The sequence below is a fragment of the Pristis pectinata genome, chromosome 23 (genome assembly GCF_009764475.1).
Source record: "Pristis pectinata isolate sPriPec2 chromosome 23, sPriPec2.1.pri, whole genome shotgun sequence".
In the NCBI taxonomy this organism is placed as follows: Eukaryota; Metazoa; Chordata; class Chondrichthyes; order Rhinopristiformes; family Pristidae; genus Pristis; species Pristis pectinata.
In genome coordinates, this window is record NC_067427.1 from 19,787,002 (window position 1) to 19,803,279 (window position 16,278).

Below are 16,278 nucleotides of genomic sequence, written 5' to 3' on the forward strand. Positions count from 1 at the left end.
CCCCTCCAATGATGCAATGCTCTTGGTGCATGGCTCCATCAATGTGGCCCCAACAGTGCAGCGTTTCCTCGGTTGTCCTCCCTCCTTTGTGTAATGCAGCATAGCACTCCTGTCTTATCATTTGCTCAACTCTCTGGGATGAGACAAAGTCACAGCCTTCAAACTCAAAAGAGATTGTGCAGCAAAGAACCACAGTGGCATACAATTACAAATGTCGTTCCACATTCTGGCATTGTTGTGAGTTTCCTTTACTGAATTTCAGCTTCCGCACAACAATGTAATTTCCCACTTACTAGGCATTAGCAGAAGTTATCAGTTAGAATGGTTACACTTATGTAAATAACTAAATTGATTTCTGTATGCTGTGCAGATGTTAAAATAGTGTATATTGGAAAGAGTGCTTACTGTACAACCTTTGCAACGGCCCAGTGACTCAACATGTGATAATGTGGTGCGGAATGGTAATCAGTGCCCAGGATGCTAACAACTTGAACCTGGGGATTCCTTATGTACACCACCTCTCCAGACATGCCTTAAACTGGGTCGGTGAAGCTGGGACATTCTCAGCAGCCAATAGGATGTTATGTATTTCACCAAATAATAAAACCAAGCTGAATGAACACACAGTAGGGCAAAGGTGATTAATCTTAAAATTAGACCAAAGCCATTTGGGGATGCTCTTACAAAACATTTCTTTGTGGAAGGGCAATGGAATCCAGGAATCTTTCCCCCTCACACCCCAAAAAAACACTTAAGTGTTGTTTTCAGTATGGTTTTATCAACAACTTGCATTGATATAACACTTTTAATCTAGTAGAAAACCCCAAGCCGCTTCATAGAAACAGAATCAAACAAAACTTGATATCTGGTCACATAGAGAGGTGTTAGGCAGACAGGTTTTGAGAAGTGTCTTAAGGAGGAAAGAGAGGACAAAAGAAGGAGGGAGGAAAATCCCAGGTGTAAGGCTTCAACAACTGAAGGCACAGTTACCTGTTGTGGAAGATGTCAGAGGGGGAGCAGGTGTATTGGAGATTGTAGAGCTGGAGGGGCAGGCTAGAGTGAGGTCATGGAAGAATTTGAGTAAAAACTATTAAAATGAAAGTGATGCTTATCAGTGTAGAGTAATCCGGATAAGAAAATGAGAATAAGGAAATGAATAGCAGGACTTTAGATAAGCTGAAGTATCTACGGGTTAAAAAAAAGGAGAGCTGCCTTACAAGAGCATTAGCATGCAAGGAATGGATAAGGGCTTCAGCGGTGGGTAAACTGAGGCTAAAGAGGGTGATGTACGCAGTTCGGTCTCAATGATAGCGCAGGTGTGTGGTTGGAAACTTATCCCACGCTGAACCTGGACAGTAAAGTCTGGTTTAACCACAAGTATCACAGGGTGGAGGCTGGAACTGGTGGCTCAGGAATGGCTTGTTAAAGGGACTAAAGACCGACAGTGACAGATTTATGTTAACTAAGGTCAATGAAGAATACGGAATCGGGTAGATAAATGTGATTGAGATAGAGGTCATCCATGTTCTGATTGAATGGCAGTAGAGGCTCAAGTGGATGAATGGCCAACTCCTTGTATTTTGAACCTTGATTTACCAGCTGATGGACGTCGATGCGTATTTTCATTATTTCCTGGAGTTTTTTTTTCCAAGTTCACAGAAATCAGTTTCCTTTCTGATTTGTTTTGTGACAGTCTTCAGTTGCTATTAAAACCAGAGTGAATAATTTATGCATTTGACTGAAGAACCAATTGGATAATTTGCAGTTTTGCACACAGTTTATTCTGGGTTTGATTCAGCCATATGTTCTCTTTAGCAAGATGTGGAGGGATGGCAGAATCCTGAAGAATATGGCATGTCTGCACTCCTAAAATCCCTCAATCCTGATCCTTGCAAGGAAGGGAAGCTGAGGCACCTTTTTATTTCAGTCGGAAATTGTTTGGTTCAAGTTCTATGTCGGATGTTCTATTGTAATCAAGTGTCCTTTTTGGAATGTTAATGGGCGTCGCTATTTTATTGTACTTCCTTTTGCAGAAAAAGATGGACAGCAGGGATTACACAGACGCCCAAGGGTTTGCTGCCGATATCCGGTTAATGTTTTCCAACTGTTACAAATACAACCCTCCAGATCATGAAGTGGTGGCAATGGCCAGGAAATTGCAGGTATGGTGACATCACTGCCATAGCCACCTCCCATCACTGCACTGTGATCCCGGCTATCAGTCTTGCAGCCTCTAGTTGGGTGTATCATGCTCATGACCTTGCACTTTAAGACTCTAGATCATGCATCCCCTCCCAAGCATGTATGCCTTCCCCTGGCCAACAGCATCTACATCATGCCCCTGTCTCACAACCCATGACCCTATGTCTTCCACCCATGGCACACCAATAGCCCTGAGCTGTGACACTGATAACAATGAATGATAAGGTGAAGCACCTTTTATTACAGCCTGACTGTGAATTGCTTTATTCTGCCTTAGGACGTGTTTGAAATGAGGTTTGCGAAAATGCCAGACGAGCCTGTCGATGTCTCCCCTCCCCCTCCCCTCCCACCCCCAGTCGCTGCCAAACCCAAGTTGACGTCGAGTGACAGCAGCCGGGAATCCTCATCCAATTCCAACAGCTCGGATTCTGAAGAGGAGCGGGCAAATCGATTGGCAGAACTGCAAGAGCAGGTAAGACCACATGGTGGACATCTGTCCCTTACGTTGTGCGTGCTTTCTCCCGCACTCACCTACACAGCAGCAACACTGCTTACTGCACGGAGAATATTTCCAGGGTCCGGATCCAAGCCTGCTACTTGGGGTCTTGGGTTTACCCTGCCTCTCACTCTGGATCACAGTAGGACTGTGGATTTAGGGCGAAGAAACTTAGTGCTCTGATTGGCTGGTTATCACTTAGATGAGGCACTGGTGTAGAAGGTAAGTGCCCTAAGTCGAATGGTGATGGAAGCCTTTCACTGTGGCATGGGTTTCGGAGATACTGACATAAGTTTTGCCTGCCTACTTAAGGCATATTGACCCCCCCACGGATATCAGGAGCAGGGTTCTTGGCCAATATTCCTGGCTCGAGTAATTGGGCACCAAGCCCAACTGAGTGCCACGAGGTTTCACTCTGCTGAGGATGGAACATAGATTCTTACTGCTCTTGTTTGCTCAGTAGTGGACGGGTACAATTACCCACTGAGCCATTAAAGGAATAAGTGGAAATACGACATTTATTTATCCTGTTTCTTGACTTCAAGCCTTCCTAAGAACCCAACAGTAAATTATCTATAACTGTTTTAATGTCAGTCATGTGGGAACATAGTAAGTTCCCACAAGCAACGTGATGAGCAGAGAATCTATTTTAGTGTTTTTGATTGGGGGATGGATGTTAGATTGTGTACCTTGGTGAACTCTCCTGCACTTCCTCAAGGAGGAAAGTGATAGGTCAGATAGAACTTCAGTTTAGCAGAACATCTGAGCAATGATCTGACAGTGCAGCACTCCCTCGTTACTGTTCCTGTGGCAATGCAACTCTCCCTCAGTACTGAGCCTGTCCCAGTGCAGCACTTTTTCAGTAGCATTCCTATAACAGTGCTGTCCTTACTCGTGTACCTATGGAAGGGAGTGCTACCCTGAGAGCATTGCCTGCATTGTGCACACTTGCATCTGGAGTTGGAGGTGGGGTTAAACCCCTACTTCAAGGGGAAAATGCAATCCAATGAGCCATCATCAATATCTGGTGCAACAGGTTTCAGTTTTGATGCTGGTAGATTAAGAGCTGAGCTAGAGTCCTGTACTGGTATAAAAGTTTCCAGATTAATCTGTACGTCGAAGGTAATAGTCAATTTAATTGGAATTGTTTTCCCCTCAGCTGAAAGCTGTTCATGAGCAGCTGGCAGCATTATCCCAGGCTCCTGTCAGCAAACCAAAGAAGAAGAAAGAGAAGGAGAAAGAGAAAGAAAAGAAGGAGAAAAGAAAGAAGGAAAAACATAAGGTGAAAGTTGAAGAGGAGAAGAAGGGGAAGTCATCACAGGGGACTAAGCCAGCACAGTCCAAGAAGCACAGCAGCAAGAAGCCAAGCAGTGGGAACACAGTGCCCAGGTGTGACACACAATTGCCACTATATCACCAATAACTGTGGATACATACACCTCTGTGAAAGCTAGAAAGATTTGCTCCCTAAGTTCATGGTTAGGCCCTGTTATAGTACTGTATTTAATAGTGGCAGCACACTTTGGGAAGGATGTCAAGGTCTTGGAGAGAGTAGAGAAGAGATTACTGGAATGGGAGAGGTTGGAGGGGGAAGGAGGGGATAGTGAGAGGAGTGGGAGAATGGTGGAAGGAGGTTGGGGAGGGGAGGGTAGAATGAGGGGCAGGGAAGGAGGGTGGGTAGGACAAGGAGGAGAGGGTGGAAGGAGAAAGGGTGGGGAGGGGGGTGAAGAACATAAATATAGGACAAGATGCTGGAGAGGGGATGCTTGACTGTAGGGCAGCAGCAAAAGGTTGCAGAAACGTGGTGTAGAGGAGACAGGAAAAAGGGAGATGGGGGAAATCTATCCTCTCTCACAATAAGAGAGGGAGTGGAAATTCATAGTGTGCATGATAGGCCATACCTGGGTAACGAGCGCCCAACTTATGGACACACATGATCGAGCTCCCACAATACTATTAAATTGAAATGTCCGATTTACAAATATATGTTCATTCCTACAAATAGCAGAACTAGATTCCTCTCTCCACTTTTAGTAATTAATCTTTCATATTGGTCCTATGCACTTTTGATGCCATTCATTACAATACCATGGAGTTATGGTTGCCATTATCAGGTGATTTTTGTGTAGCTTCCGATTTATGGACAAAATTGACATAAGGCCATCGTTAAAAACAGAACCCGTACATTATCCGCAGATGGCCTTTGGTGTGTGCAACAGTCCAGTGTGGGACCTACCAGGACTTAAAAACTAATCTTTAATAAGGCTACTTGTTATTGCCAACCCACCTAATTCCTTCAAATCACCTACCCATCATTTCTCCATGTTCCCCAAGCCCAGCAGGCACCTTCTGACCGTAACTTCCAACCACAACAATTCCTCAAACCCATTATGCCCCTCCTTGCTATATCCCTCAATTTGGTCCATCTCCAGAAATGCAACCAGTTGTTTCCAAAGCCCATGTGGTTTCTTACTACTATTGTTCTTTCCCAGATCTTTATACCATAACTTAATTATCTCCTAGAGTGAAAAATTCCCTCTCTCGAATTAAAGTAAATTCCTATATTTAATTTTTATTTCCCTCCTCTGCCCCACCTTTGTATTTCTTGGCAGGCAAGACCTATGAATTGTAATAAGTGACTTGTTTTAGAAGTAGCTGGTTATTTGGTAAATGTGTTGCGAGGTCCTGAGGGTGTGAGGTGTTGAGTATGAATCTGCACTCCTTTATTTGGCCCAGAATATTTCTATCACTTCCTTGTGTTCAGACCCCTGAAGAAGGCTGCAAAGCAGGTTGCTCCAGTGCACGACTCTGAAGAGGAGGAGGAAGCTCAGCCAATGTCCTATGATGAGAAGCGCCAGCTGAGCCTCGATATTAACAAGCTGCCAGGTGAAAAACTTGGTCGGGTGGTGCACATCATTCAGTCCAGGGAGCCCTCTCTCAGGGACTCTAACCCCGATGAGATTGAAATAGACTTTGAAACTTTGAAGCCCACAACTCTGCGAGAGCTGGAGAGATATGTTAAATCTTGTTTACAAAAAAAGCAACGGAAACCATACAGTAAGTGAGAACATTTGGGATTTGGGGGATCACGGTGGATTTTGTGTATGTGAATTGTAATAGCATAATGAATCATGAGTGTATGATTTGCATGGTTGTGTTTTTCGTTCATTCTCCCCCTTCCTCTAATAGCATTCTGGTTCCATGCAGCTCCAGTAGCTTGACCAATCACCATTTTCCATATGTCATCCATCAGTGAATGCGACATGTTCCACATTGATGGCCATCTTGTCCTCATCCACCTTACATACAATGGAGTCTTTGCACTGCGATCAGTCAAGGGAGCACAGGCATCCTCTAACTGCTGCTCCACACCTTACCTTGTCAAGAAAGGATAACTCAATGTAGGCCTGGCTCACTGCCTGGCTTTTCCTGTCCTGTGTGAAACTGATGCTGTCTGGCAGTGCACCTCCAAACACAGTGACAGCAAAATAGTAGGCCAAGCGGAGCCTTGAGGAAAGGGTTAACAAACCTGCTTTGAGTTTGCACATGTTGTTTCTGTCTCAATAAATAGGTAAGTTGGATGCTGGAGCTGATTCTTCAGTAATAAGATTACTGAGTTTGCTTGCATAACTAGCAGGTTTTGGCGTAATCATCCAGATATTTTCTATATCTGTGCAGCGCAGTTCATTTTATGGCCACAGGGGGCACCAGATGGTAAAGGGCTGCTGATCCGAGAGGTGATTCGAGGCTGATGCAGAGTGAGTGGGATGGTTGGTTGGTTGGTGTTGCATTGCCTTGGGAAGGCATTGTGGTATGTTAGGGCATGGAGAGCAGTAATAGAAGGTGTTTCAGGGTTGGGCGGGGGTGGGGGAGATGTTTTCGAGCATCTCTGTAGAGAGGTGGAGAAGGTTGGGTGGGCTGATCTGGGTTTAAAGGCTCATTGATGCTTTGCACCTGTTTTTGAGAACTGTGGAGCCTCTAGACTGTTACCATGAGAATTTATGGACTTCAACTGCACCCTTCCTCCCTGCAAACTGTTCCCTCAGCCTCCCATAGGTGCTGCTGCATACATTACTGATGGGCAAGAGTAGAGCATCTCTTCTGTTCAGCATGTCCTATCACAGTGCAATGCTTGTGGACTATTTTCCCTCATGTTTTCACCCAGGGTTAAGGAAAGAGCACTTTGGACTTGTAGCAGTACCCCGCTATCAGTCTTGTGACCTCCTCTGAAAACTTTCCGTGGTGATTCTGTCAGTCACCTTGTGAATGTAGTGTAAATGGACACTGTTCTAGAATTAGCTTAATTAAAGACTTCCACAAATGGGTACAAAGGTGTCCTAGTTCTAATACCAGCTAAATAATGTGAGTTTAAATCCCACCTGGACAATTTTTAAAAAGTCAAAGATAAAAAGTTGGTACAAGTTAGACTGTAGATTATCTTAAAAAAATATCCAACTGGTTCTTTATGCTCTTTGAGGAAAGAAATATGCATTCCTTGCCTATTCTTGGCTTGCATATGTCTCCAGTCCTGCACCAACATGCTTCAATCTTAACTGCTGCCTAAAGATTCGCAGCAGCAGGATACAGTGTTGTATCAGATTGCAAGAATGCCACTTTTTCCAGGGTAACTGAAGGACAGGTGATAAATGCCAGCCTTGCCACCAGTGCCCACAACCTGAGAGTGAATGTAGAGCAAATTGTATAATTGTCTTGTGTTGAAAAGTCTTGGGAAACAATTTGTTGCTTGGTAGCCTCATGGCACTGATGGAGAAACATTTACTGTGATACCTGGGCCTTTCTCTCTACTGCAGCTTTCAGCATATTCCACACATCTGTGCAACGTTACAGTGATAGCCTGTGTGTCATACACATGTAACTTTACATTGGCCTGTGTATTTTTCACAGGTGTGTAGTGTTACATTGGCTTGCATGTTTTGCCTATGCATGTAACGTTACATAGGTTTGTGTTAGCTGATGGCTGTAAGACATGAGCCCACTTGCCATTGCATCTGGATCTGCTTGTAATCTGTTTTTCTCATCTAAGGTCCTTTATCTTTGTTTCAACCACAAACTTGCAGACAATTCCCCCGAAACGTTCATTGGTAGAGACGGTGAAGAACAGCAGCCCCAACACCGATCCCTGTGGGACTCCACTAGTAACCGGCCCCCATTACCAGGTATACATCGTTAACCGGGTTACCTACCTCCATCAAACTAGTAAATTCCTCCAAGGGAAATTTAGTTAGTTTGCTAAGATTTAACCTTTTCTTCTCCAGATGTCATTTCGGGAGTCTCAGCTTACCTTGAATAACCTCTTACCTGTTCATGATCAAATGAGGAGTCGCAAATGATCCCTTTAGTAACTGGCTGCTAATTTTCCAGTTCTGATTTTCTACCCCCTCTGTTCAGGTTTCTCCAGTTCAAGGAACAATCCCACACCATAGCAAACTGTTGAAATACCTGATTCTTTAAGTGCTCTGGGATAAATGACACTTGTTCTCATAATGTACTCCCAGTTTAAGTACGACAGGAGTACCAAACCATCAGAGGTGTCATCCTTTGGTTGCGACAATAAACTGAGGCTCGGTCTGCCAACACACTTGGACATAAAAGATTCCATTACATTATTTCAAAGAATGACAGGGAGTGACTGTCTGCTTCCTGGCCAATACTAAAACCTCAGGTAACACTGAAAATCAAATTTTAGCTCATTATCACATTGTGGTCCATGGGATTTTGCTGTGTTCAAATTGGCTGCTTTGTTTCTTACGTGAAAGGTAAACAGTGGGTGTAAAGCACTTTGGGACATCCTGTGGCCATGAAAGACGCTGTGTATATAACAGTCTTTATTTTTTTGAATTAGTTTACTGTATATCTTTTTGTTTTAAAAAAAGAAAATTAATTCCAAATGGCTTCATCTGATCTGAAGCCAGAAATTTCCAGTAGTTGCTACTGCTGCTAAATTGGTGAGTCAGAAGGAAGAGCAGGTCCCTGGATTTTGCTCTGTCAACATGTTTCGGTCCAGGGGCAAAGGCCTTAATGGATCAGTCCAGGGGGTTATCACCTGAACTATACCACAAAGCAACTGGTGAGAAACACCATTAGAGGTCTGTTAAAGAACCATTCATTTTCAAAATTATGCCTCCTTTGTCATGTTTTACATTCCTGTCAGTGTTCTTCAGATTCTTCATAAAAATGGAGCTTTTAATCCATTGCACAATTATAATTTCATTCATCCATTCAATTTTTTACAGTTTTTCTTTTCAATCCTTACTCTACAGGCACTGACTCTCACTGGGGCATGGGTTCCAAGGGCACTGACTCTCTGGGGTAAGGGTTTAAGGGGCATTGACTGTCACTGGGTTAAGGGTTCAGGAAGCATTGCCTCATTGGGGTAAGGGTTCAAGGGGCATTGATTCTCGCTGGGGTAAGGGTTCAAGGGCATTGACTTGTGTAGCCTCTGGTTCCTATGTTACTGGGGTCTGGGTCCTATGGGCACTGCCTCCTGCTGAAATGTCTGTTTCAGTGGCACTACCTCTGTGGGACATGGGTTCTATGAGTGCTAACTTACTGGTGTGGTTCACAAGTGCCGATTCTCACTAAGATACAAATTTGCTGGGGATTGACCTTAACAAGGGTAAATTTTCTGTGGACACCTTTTTACATGTAAGAGTCTAATTAATAGGTAGAAATGGTGTTTTGCAGAAGTGGAGTCAGGTTTAAGTGTGTTGCAATCAGGTAGGAGTGTTCTCGATTGTCCTCTTCCAATCCAGTTTTTAGAAATGTTTGTGCCTGTGCCCTGATACCTCCTGCCTTTGGAACTGATTTTTCAATAGTTATTATAATTATTTTTTATTTGGGGGGGGTGGTTTGGGGGGGATGTGGGCAACTTCTTGTTGATGCATTCAACTGATTGGCATGTGATGCTGTTTCAGATGCATTAATGTGAATGAGGGCACTGCTGTGCAATCGAGTCTGAGATTACAGATTATGTTCCATTGTCTCTTACCTGCTGCCCACCACAACATACTGATTTATTGAATTTGCTTGACCTCTGGGGAACGTTCCACTATCATTCCACTGTAGCATCCCATTCCTCTATTGTTATGGTGTGGTTGGGTGAGTTGAAAAATATTGTGATTGTGAGTGAATTCATTGAACTTAGAATGTCCACATAAACGACAAGCGAAAACAGGCTGGATCTTCTCTCATCTTAAAGACAGTGCCACAGACAATGCAACGCTCCCTCTATCTTGCTCCTCCTCTAGTGTAGCATGCCTTCTGTGTTTATATTAGTGCAGCGCTCCTTCATGACTGTATTAATGATAGTACAGCACTGCATCTGTGATAGTGTGGTAATGCAGTACTCGCTTAGCAGTGCCCCAACACTGCATAGCTCATAGCTCCGTTAGTACTTTCCCTCTAAGAATGCAGCAACCCTCAGAAGTACCCTACCTCTGGTGAGCGCTCATTGATACAGTCCCCCTCACAGCATTCTTCCGGTATTACCCTTCTGATGTTGTGACGTGCTCTTGCTTCTGCTCTCTGAATGTTGTGTTGATCCCTGGAGAGTTCAGCAGTCCCTCATTCTGCTCCTGCTCTGTCAGAAAGGTTGCACACCCCCAGCACTGACCCAACCAGTTCCATCCCCCACTACTGCACTTGCACTGTTTACCTGGATTAAGGGCTGTAGTCCGGGAAGGGTCTCGGTCCCACTCCTTCCCATGATCACTTGACTGAGGTGAAAAGAATGGTATGGGACCGAGTAGAATGTGTGGATTCACCTGGTTAATTGGTTTATTCCTTCCACAGTTTGATCTACTTTTTAATAATTGACCCATTATGATTTAGCTGCACCATCAAAAAAGAGCATGGGAAAGACGAAGGAGGAACTTGCTCAGGAGAAAAAGAAGGAGCTTGAGAAGCGATTGCAGGACATGAGTGGACAATTTAATCACAACAAGAAACCCAACAAAAAAGGTAAAGGCTCCACTTGCAACAGGAAAAAAGTCATGCCAGTAACCTCAGCTTCTTGTTGGTTTGTTAATGGATCTTGTGGAACGTGAACAGAACAAGCTAAAGAGGCTGAAAGGCCTTAGCTATGATGCTGTTCGCCTTCTGGCCTGTCCGAGGATGAATGGTCTCGTTTGGGCAACTGAGGTTTGCTTGCCCCATGATCCACTGCAGCGAAGGATCTCCTCAGACGGATTTTCTAACAAGCTGGTACAAAGCAGGAAAGTTCTGCTAAACACTTGTATATCAGTGGTCATGTGGCAACTAGACTATTCTGAAAAGTACGTGAAGGCCTCAGAGAATGTCCAGAGCAGATTTGCCAGTTACATGGAGATCCTGGAATAATCTTTGATCTTCTGAGAGCTAAGACAGTTGGGGGAACCATTAAGATGGGTGTTTAAATATTGAACTGGTTGATAGATAAAACTTTGGGGACAAAATAATTGGTAAAATAACTCTTTGAGGTACGAGGACAAATCTATTTCTGCAGCAGTTTTTATTTTCTGGAATGCAGCACATAGAAGATTGGTAGAAGCAGGTTTCAGAAGGGAACTGGATAAATACTTAAAACAAAAGAAAATGTAATCTGAAAGGAAAGAGCAGGGGGTTAGCAATGAATAGCTCTTCCGAAGATACACTGTTGAGGTGGGACATATAACCACCGTCTGTGCGGTGAGATTTTGTATCACTGGATCAAAATTTTGGAGCTCTCAACCTATCAGCATTCTGGGAATGCTTTTGCTGCACTGACTATAATGATTCAAGAAGGCCCACCATCATTGTCTCCTCAGGAGCATCTAGGGATGAGTAATAAATGCCAAATTTCCCAGATATACCAATTCCTATGAATAAAGTTTAATTATTGCATTTTGTCGGTTTCTATGGTGATGTTCAGGTGTTTGTTTTTTTTTACCCCAACAGCAGAGAAGTCTGACACCGGGCAGGGAGGGGGCCCTTCTCGGCTCAGTGGCAGCAGCAGTTCGTCCTCGGATTCGGGCAGCAGCAGTTCCAGTGGGTCCAGCTCCTCGGACACCAGTGAATCTGAATAGCTCTGGTCTGGTCTTGCCTTGCAACCTGGATGCTGGATGTACAGTTTAGGCACAGAGGGCTTGCCCTGCTCCCGGCTTGCACAACCTGAACCTTACCTCAACAGATTCTAAGGCTGTGCTATACATATTTTAATGGCTGAACTCAACGTAAGGGGACCCTGACAAGCACATTCCATCGATGATCATTTACCCAGCATACAACCCAATGAGTGCGACTGGATGTGAGTGTTACTGCGACTGAGTAATTTGCTTGAGTGTTGCCTATGACAGTGTGGGTGTGACTGCATGATGAGTGTGTGCGTGCGTGTGTGTTTGTATGTATCAACCTAATTTATTGACGTTAGACAAATAAATCAATTCGGGACCAATGGAAGAAGATGCCAAGCAGGATTCCATTATGTGCGTGGCCTACGATCTGTGAGATTCTTCACCTTTTTATCCAGGCAGTACACAGGCCGGTGCTTAGTCACTTTGGGTGCTCTACTCAATCTGTACTTTTTCTTAAAAGACTTTTGTCATTTTATTCAAGTGGGAGGGATGGGAGGGACAGGGGAAAGTGTACAGAGGGAGTGTTAAAATTTGGGGATCAGGGTTTGAAAATAAGCAATTTCAGGTTCTTTCACCTCTTTCAGAAATAATTAGGGAAGGCAAAGATGGTGTTTTAAGACCAAGAGACTTGAAAATCATGGCTGTGTTTTTGTCCTTTGCATTTGTGGATATCTGAGTGTGTCTTGTAATGGGGTATTTTTTTTAGTTTTTACTCCTTCAGATAGTTTATTCTCTTAATCAGAGTTGAGCTTTGAAGCTCAGAAATCCTGATGACAGACTGATACCGGTGGATAGCACTGATTGTGATTATGAGCTACTCTATCCCTAGGCTAATGACTTCTTGCTCTCTTTTACTCATCTGTCTCTCTCTCTCTCTTGCTGATATGAACTCTTTCTCCCTCTGCCATAGTCTGAATTCTGTCTACCTCTGTTACAGATTACTCATCTTGTTACTAATTGCAACCTCTGGCTTATTTAATGACTGCTTGCTGCGATCTTACATAATAACTTGTCTCACCTAATTTCTTGATTAATTATTGGTTTCTTTTGTTAATGCATGTCCTATACCTCTGAACTTTTCACTCATTCTCCCAATTGTAGAGGTCCAAAACCTGACCTGGAATTTGGACACAAACATCACACCAAACCTCCCTGGTTTGGGTTCTTAAATATTTTCTTTTCCCTTGGAAACTTGCCTTTTTATGTATTGTGCATGCAGGTTTACAGTAACTCCTAATATTTTTAATGCTGTTTACAGTTATAATTTTAAATTCTGTTGATAGAAAATGTTAGGTACAAGTTGATGTAGTGATTGCTTATTGTATAAAGCAATGTGTCAGTACTGGCTGCCCGACAGAAACAATCTACTCGATTATTGTGTGACCTCTTATTATTTTGTTTCTTTGTTGACATTCAGAGGAGGGAATAACGTGGGTCCCATATTGCAGGGTTCAGGTTTTCATAATAAATTCCAAAAGTGCTTACATATGTTTGTTGATTGTACCTCTCTCGTTTACTATCTGTCCTGATCTGCCCTCTGTAGTAATTTTTGCGGTTTCCTATCTATCGTGACTCTCTACTTCCTGCCCTCATCTCTAACCTGCATCATTCCCGCAGTACCTAATGAATTGACTTAACGTCTTCTGTATTGTTTTTAAAAAACCCTGAATCTCTCCAAATGATGTGGACTGATCCTCTTTGGCTACAATTAGACCCAGGCATCTTGCTTGCCACCCCCACCCCCCCCCGGCCCCATTAATGCTCCCACCTCTTCTGTCCTCTATGTTGTGTGCTCTGACTATAACCTCATCTGTTGCCTCCCTTCTACAGTTCCTTCAGTTCTCCTTTCTGGAGAACTGAATATTTCTGGCCCTATCTCCACTGTTTAATGCTGGGGTAAAGCTGAATGGGGAACACTATATTTAGGAATGACATGTGGCAATCTTATATTAATTATGGATAATAATTGATTTGTTTAAACCTGATGCCACTGCAGAAGGCTTTGGGAACTAGGCCTGACTCCAATGAGCTTTTAAAACATGTTGAATGTGAGTTTTTCCCCTTATGATTATATGGAAGATTTTGTGAGAAGTATTCACAAAAATGAAAAACATGACGATGCTGGAGGAACTCAGCAGGCCAGGCAGCAGCCGTGGAGAAAAGCAGGCGGTCAACGTTTCGGGTCAGAACCCTTCTTCAGAAGTACGAAGTTATTAGATGGAACCAGACTACAGAGTTCAAGAAGGTCCAAGACAGGTTCACATTGCATGTATGTAAATGCAATAAGTGTATTAAACAAGGGTGGTGGGTTGTGGGTGCAACTAATCATGTCGGATTATGATATTGTGGCAGTGACAAGGACCTGACTTTAAAAAATAAAGGCAGGAATTGTAAGTAATGCTGGATACAACATGTTCAGAAAATATAGGGAGGAAGAGGCATTGGCAGTATTGTAATTCTCGGATGGGAGGATATTCTGAAATAACTGAGGAGGGAATCTACTGTTTAAAATTAAGAACCAATAGAGATGTGATTACACAGTAGTGGGAATGATATGGAAGATGAAATTTTCAGTGAAATGCAAAAGCCATAAGAATAGTAATAATAGAGGACTTTAATTGTCCAAATATATGGACTGAAATAGTAGTAATATAAGGGGCAAAGATGGGGAGGAGTTTCTAGCCCAACAAGGAAGGTAGAATTGGAGCAAGGATACGATAAGATATCTTTATTAGTCACATGTACATCAAAACACACAGTGAAATGCATATTTTGCGTAGAGTGTTCTGGGGGCAGCCCGCAAGTGTCGCCACGCTTCCGGCGCCAACATAGCATGCCCACAACTTCCTAACCCATATGTTTTTGGAATGTGGGAGGAAACGAGAGCACCCGGAGGAAACCCACGCAGACACAGGGAGAATGTAGAAACTCCTTAACAGACAGCAGCCGGTATTGAACCCAGGTCGCTGCCGTTGTAGTAGCATTACGCTAACTGCTTAGAACAAATTGCTGGAGGAACTCACTGGGTCAAACAGCATCTTTGGTGGCAAAGGGATAATCAATGTTTTGGGTTGAGACCCTGCAACAGGACCTGTAGGGACTTGACCCAAAACAACGGCGACTATGTCTCCCCACCAGACTCACAGATGCTGCTTGACCTGCTGAGTTCTCCAGCAGTATTTTTTTGCTCCAAATTTCAGCATCACAGTCTCTTGTGTCTCCAAGGAAGGTAGAATTGCTGGACTTGTTCTAGGAAACAGCAATCATGATGTCAAAAGGTTTAGAATAGCCACAGAAAAGTATATAGACCACACAGAAGTGAAAGCAGTCAATTGGAGAAGGGGCAATTTTAAAGGAATGAAAACAGATCTGGTCTAGGTAATGTTGAATCAGTTTAGCAAGCAAAAATGTATTCGAACAATTGTAGGCCTTTAAAATTTGAGATAATTTACTTGAGGGAGATGGGTAGGGAAATTAAACCTACAACCTTCATGGGTGAGCTAAAAAGTAGGGAACAAAATGGAGCAGCAAAAGAACATAAGACACATGAGAATCAGACTGATTATTGGACGTTCACTCAGAAAGGAAATAAAAGAAGCAGAGAGAAGCCAATGAGAAAAGACTGGCAGTAAACACAAAAAGGAATCCAAAAATATTCTATAGGCATGTGAACCCAGGTAGTAAGGGGAGAAATGAGGCTGATTAGAGACCAAAGAGTAAACTTACTCATGGAGATAGAGGACATAACTAAAGTTAATAAATACATTACATCAGTCTTCAAGGAAAATAATGCAGTTGGGGTCAGAGCAAAGTGTAATTGAGATTCCAGATGTACTAAAAATTGAAAAGGTGGGAATAGAAAAGCAGTCAATGTGCATAAGTCACCTGATCCAGATGGAATGCATCCAAGATTGTTGCGGGAAGTAGGGGAGGAAATTGCAAGGCCTTGGCCATGATTTTCCAAGCATCTGTAAACTCTGGATGGTGCCTGAGGACTGGAAAATTGTTCAGAAAAGGATGTAGGGATAAATCTAGCAACTACACACCAGACTGTTTAACTTCTGTGGTGGCAACATTTTAGAAACAGTGGAGAAAGGCAGAATAGATTTGTAAAGGCAAATTACATCTAATTAACTTGACACAAGTTCTTTGACGAAGTAATAAAGAGGGTTGATGAGGGGAAATGTGTTTGATGTACAAGTGCCACATAAAAGACTTGTCCTCAAGTTTGAAGTCTGTGGAATAAAAGGGATTGCAGCAGCATGGATAGATAATTATCTAAATAACAAGAAATAGACTAGTGCTGAAAGGTTGATATTCAGACCAGAAGGAAGTGTACAATGGAGAACCCAATGAGGGGTACTAGGATCACTGTTTTACTTAATATACTTGGACTTGGCTGTGCAGGGAATAATTTCAAAATTTGCTGCTGGTATAGCTTGGAGGTGTAATATTATATAGGAATTAAAG

The 16,278-nt window shown here is 43.1% G+C and overlaps 1 protein-coding gene across 2 annotated transcripts in view; it reads left to right on the plus strand.

Moving 5' to 3' along the window:
• The window catches only part of LOC127581988 (bromodomain-containing protein 3-like), a 30,315-nt gene extending 17,021 nt beyond the window's left edge, over positions 1 to 13,294 (plus strand). The window contains exons 7-13 of one of the 2 annotated variants that reach the window (XM_052036867.1): positions 2,034 to 2,162; positions 2,480 to 2,674; positions 3,858 to 4,087; positions 5,463 to 5,755; positions 7,777 to 7,875; positions 10,550 to 10,678; positions 11,633 to 13,294. In XM_052036867.1, the coding sequence (XP_051892827.1) occupies positions 2,034 to 2,162; positions 2,480 to 2,674; positions 3,858 to 4,087; positions 5,463 to 5,755; positions 7,777 to 7,875; positions 10,550 to 10,678; positions 11,633 to 11,760 (1,203 nt within the window). In that variant the 3' untranslated portion in view covers positions 11,761 to 13,294. The remainder of the gene's footprint in view (positions 1 to 2,033; positions 2,163 to 2,479; positions 2,675 to 3,857; positions 4,088 to 5,462; positions 5,756 to 7,776; positions 7,876 to 10,549; positions 10,679 to 11,632) is intronic. The other variant, XM_052036868.1, reaches the window with a different exon arrangement.
• The last annotated feature ends 2,984 nt before the right edge of the window (positions 13,295 to 16,278 follow it).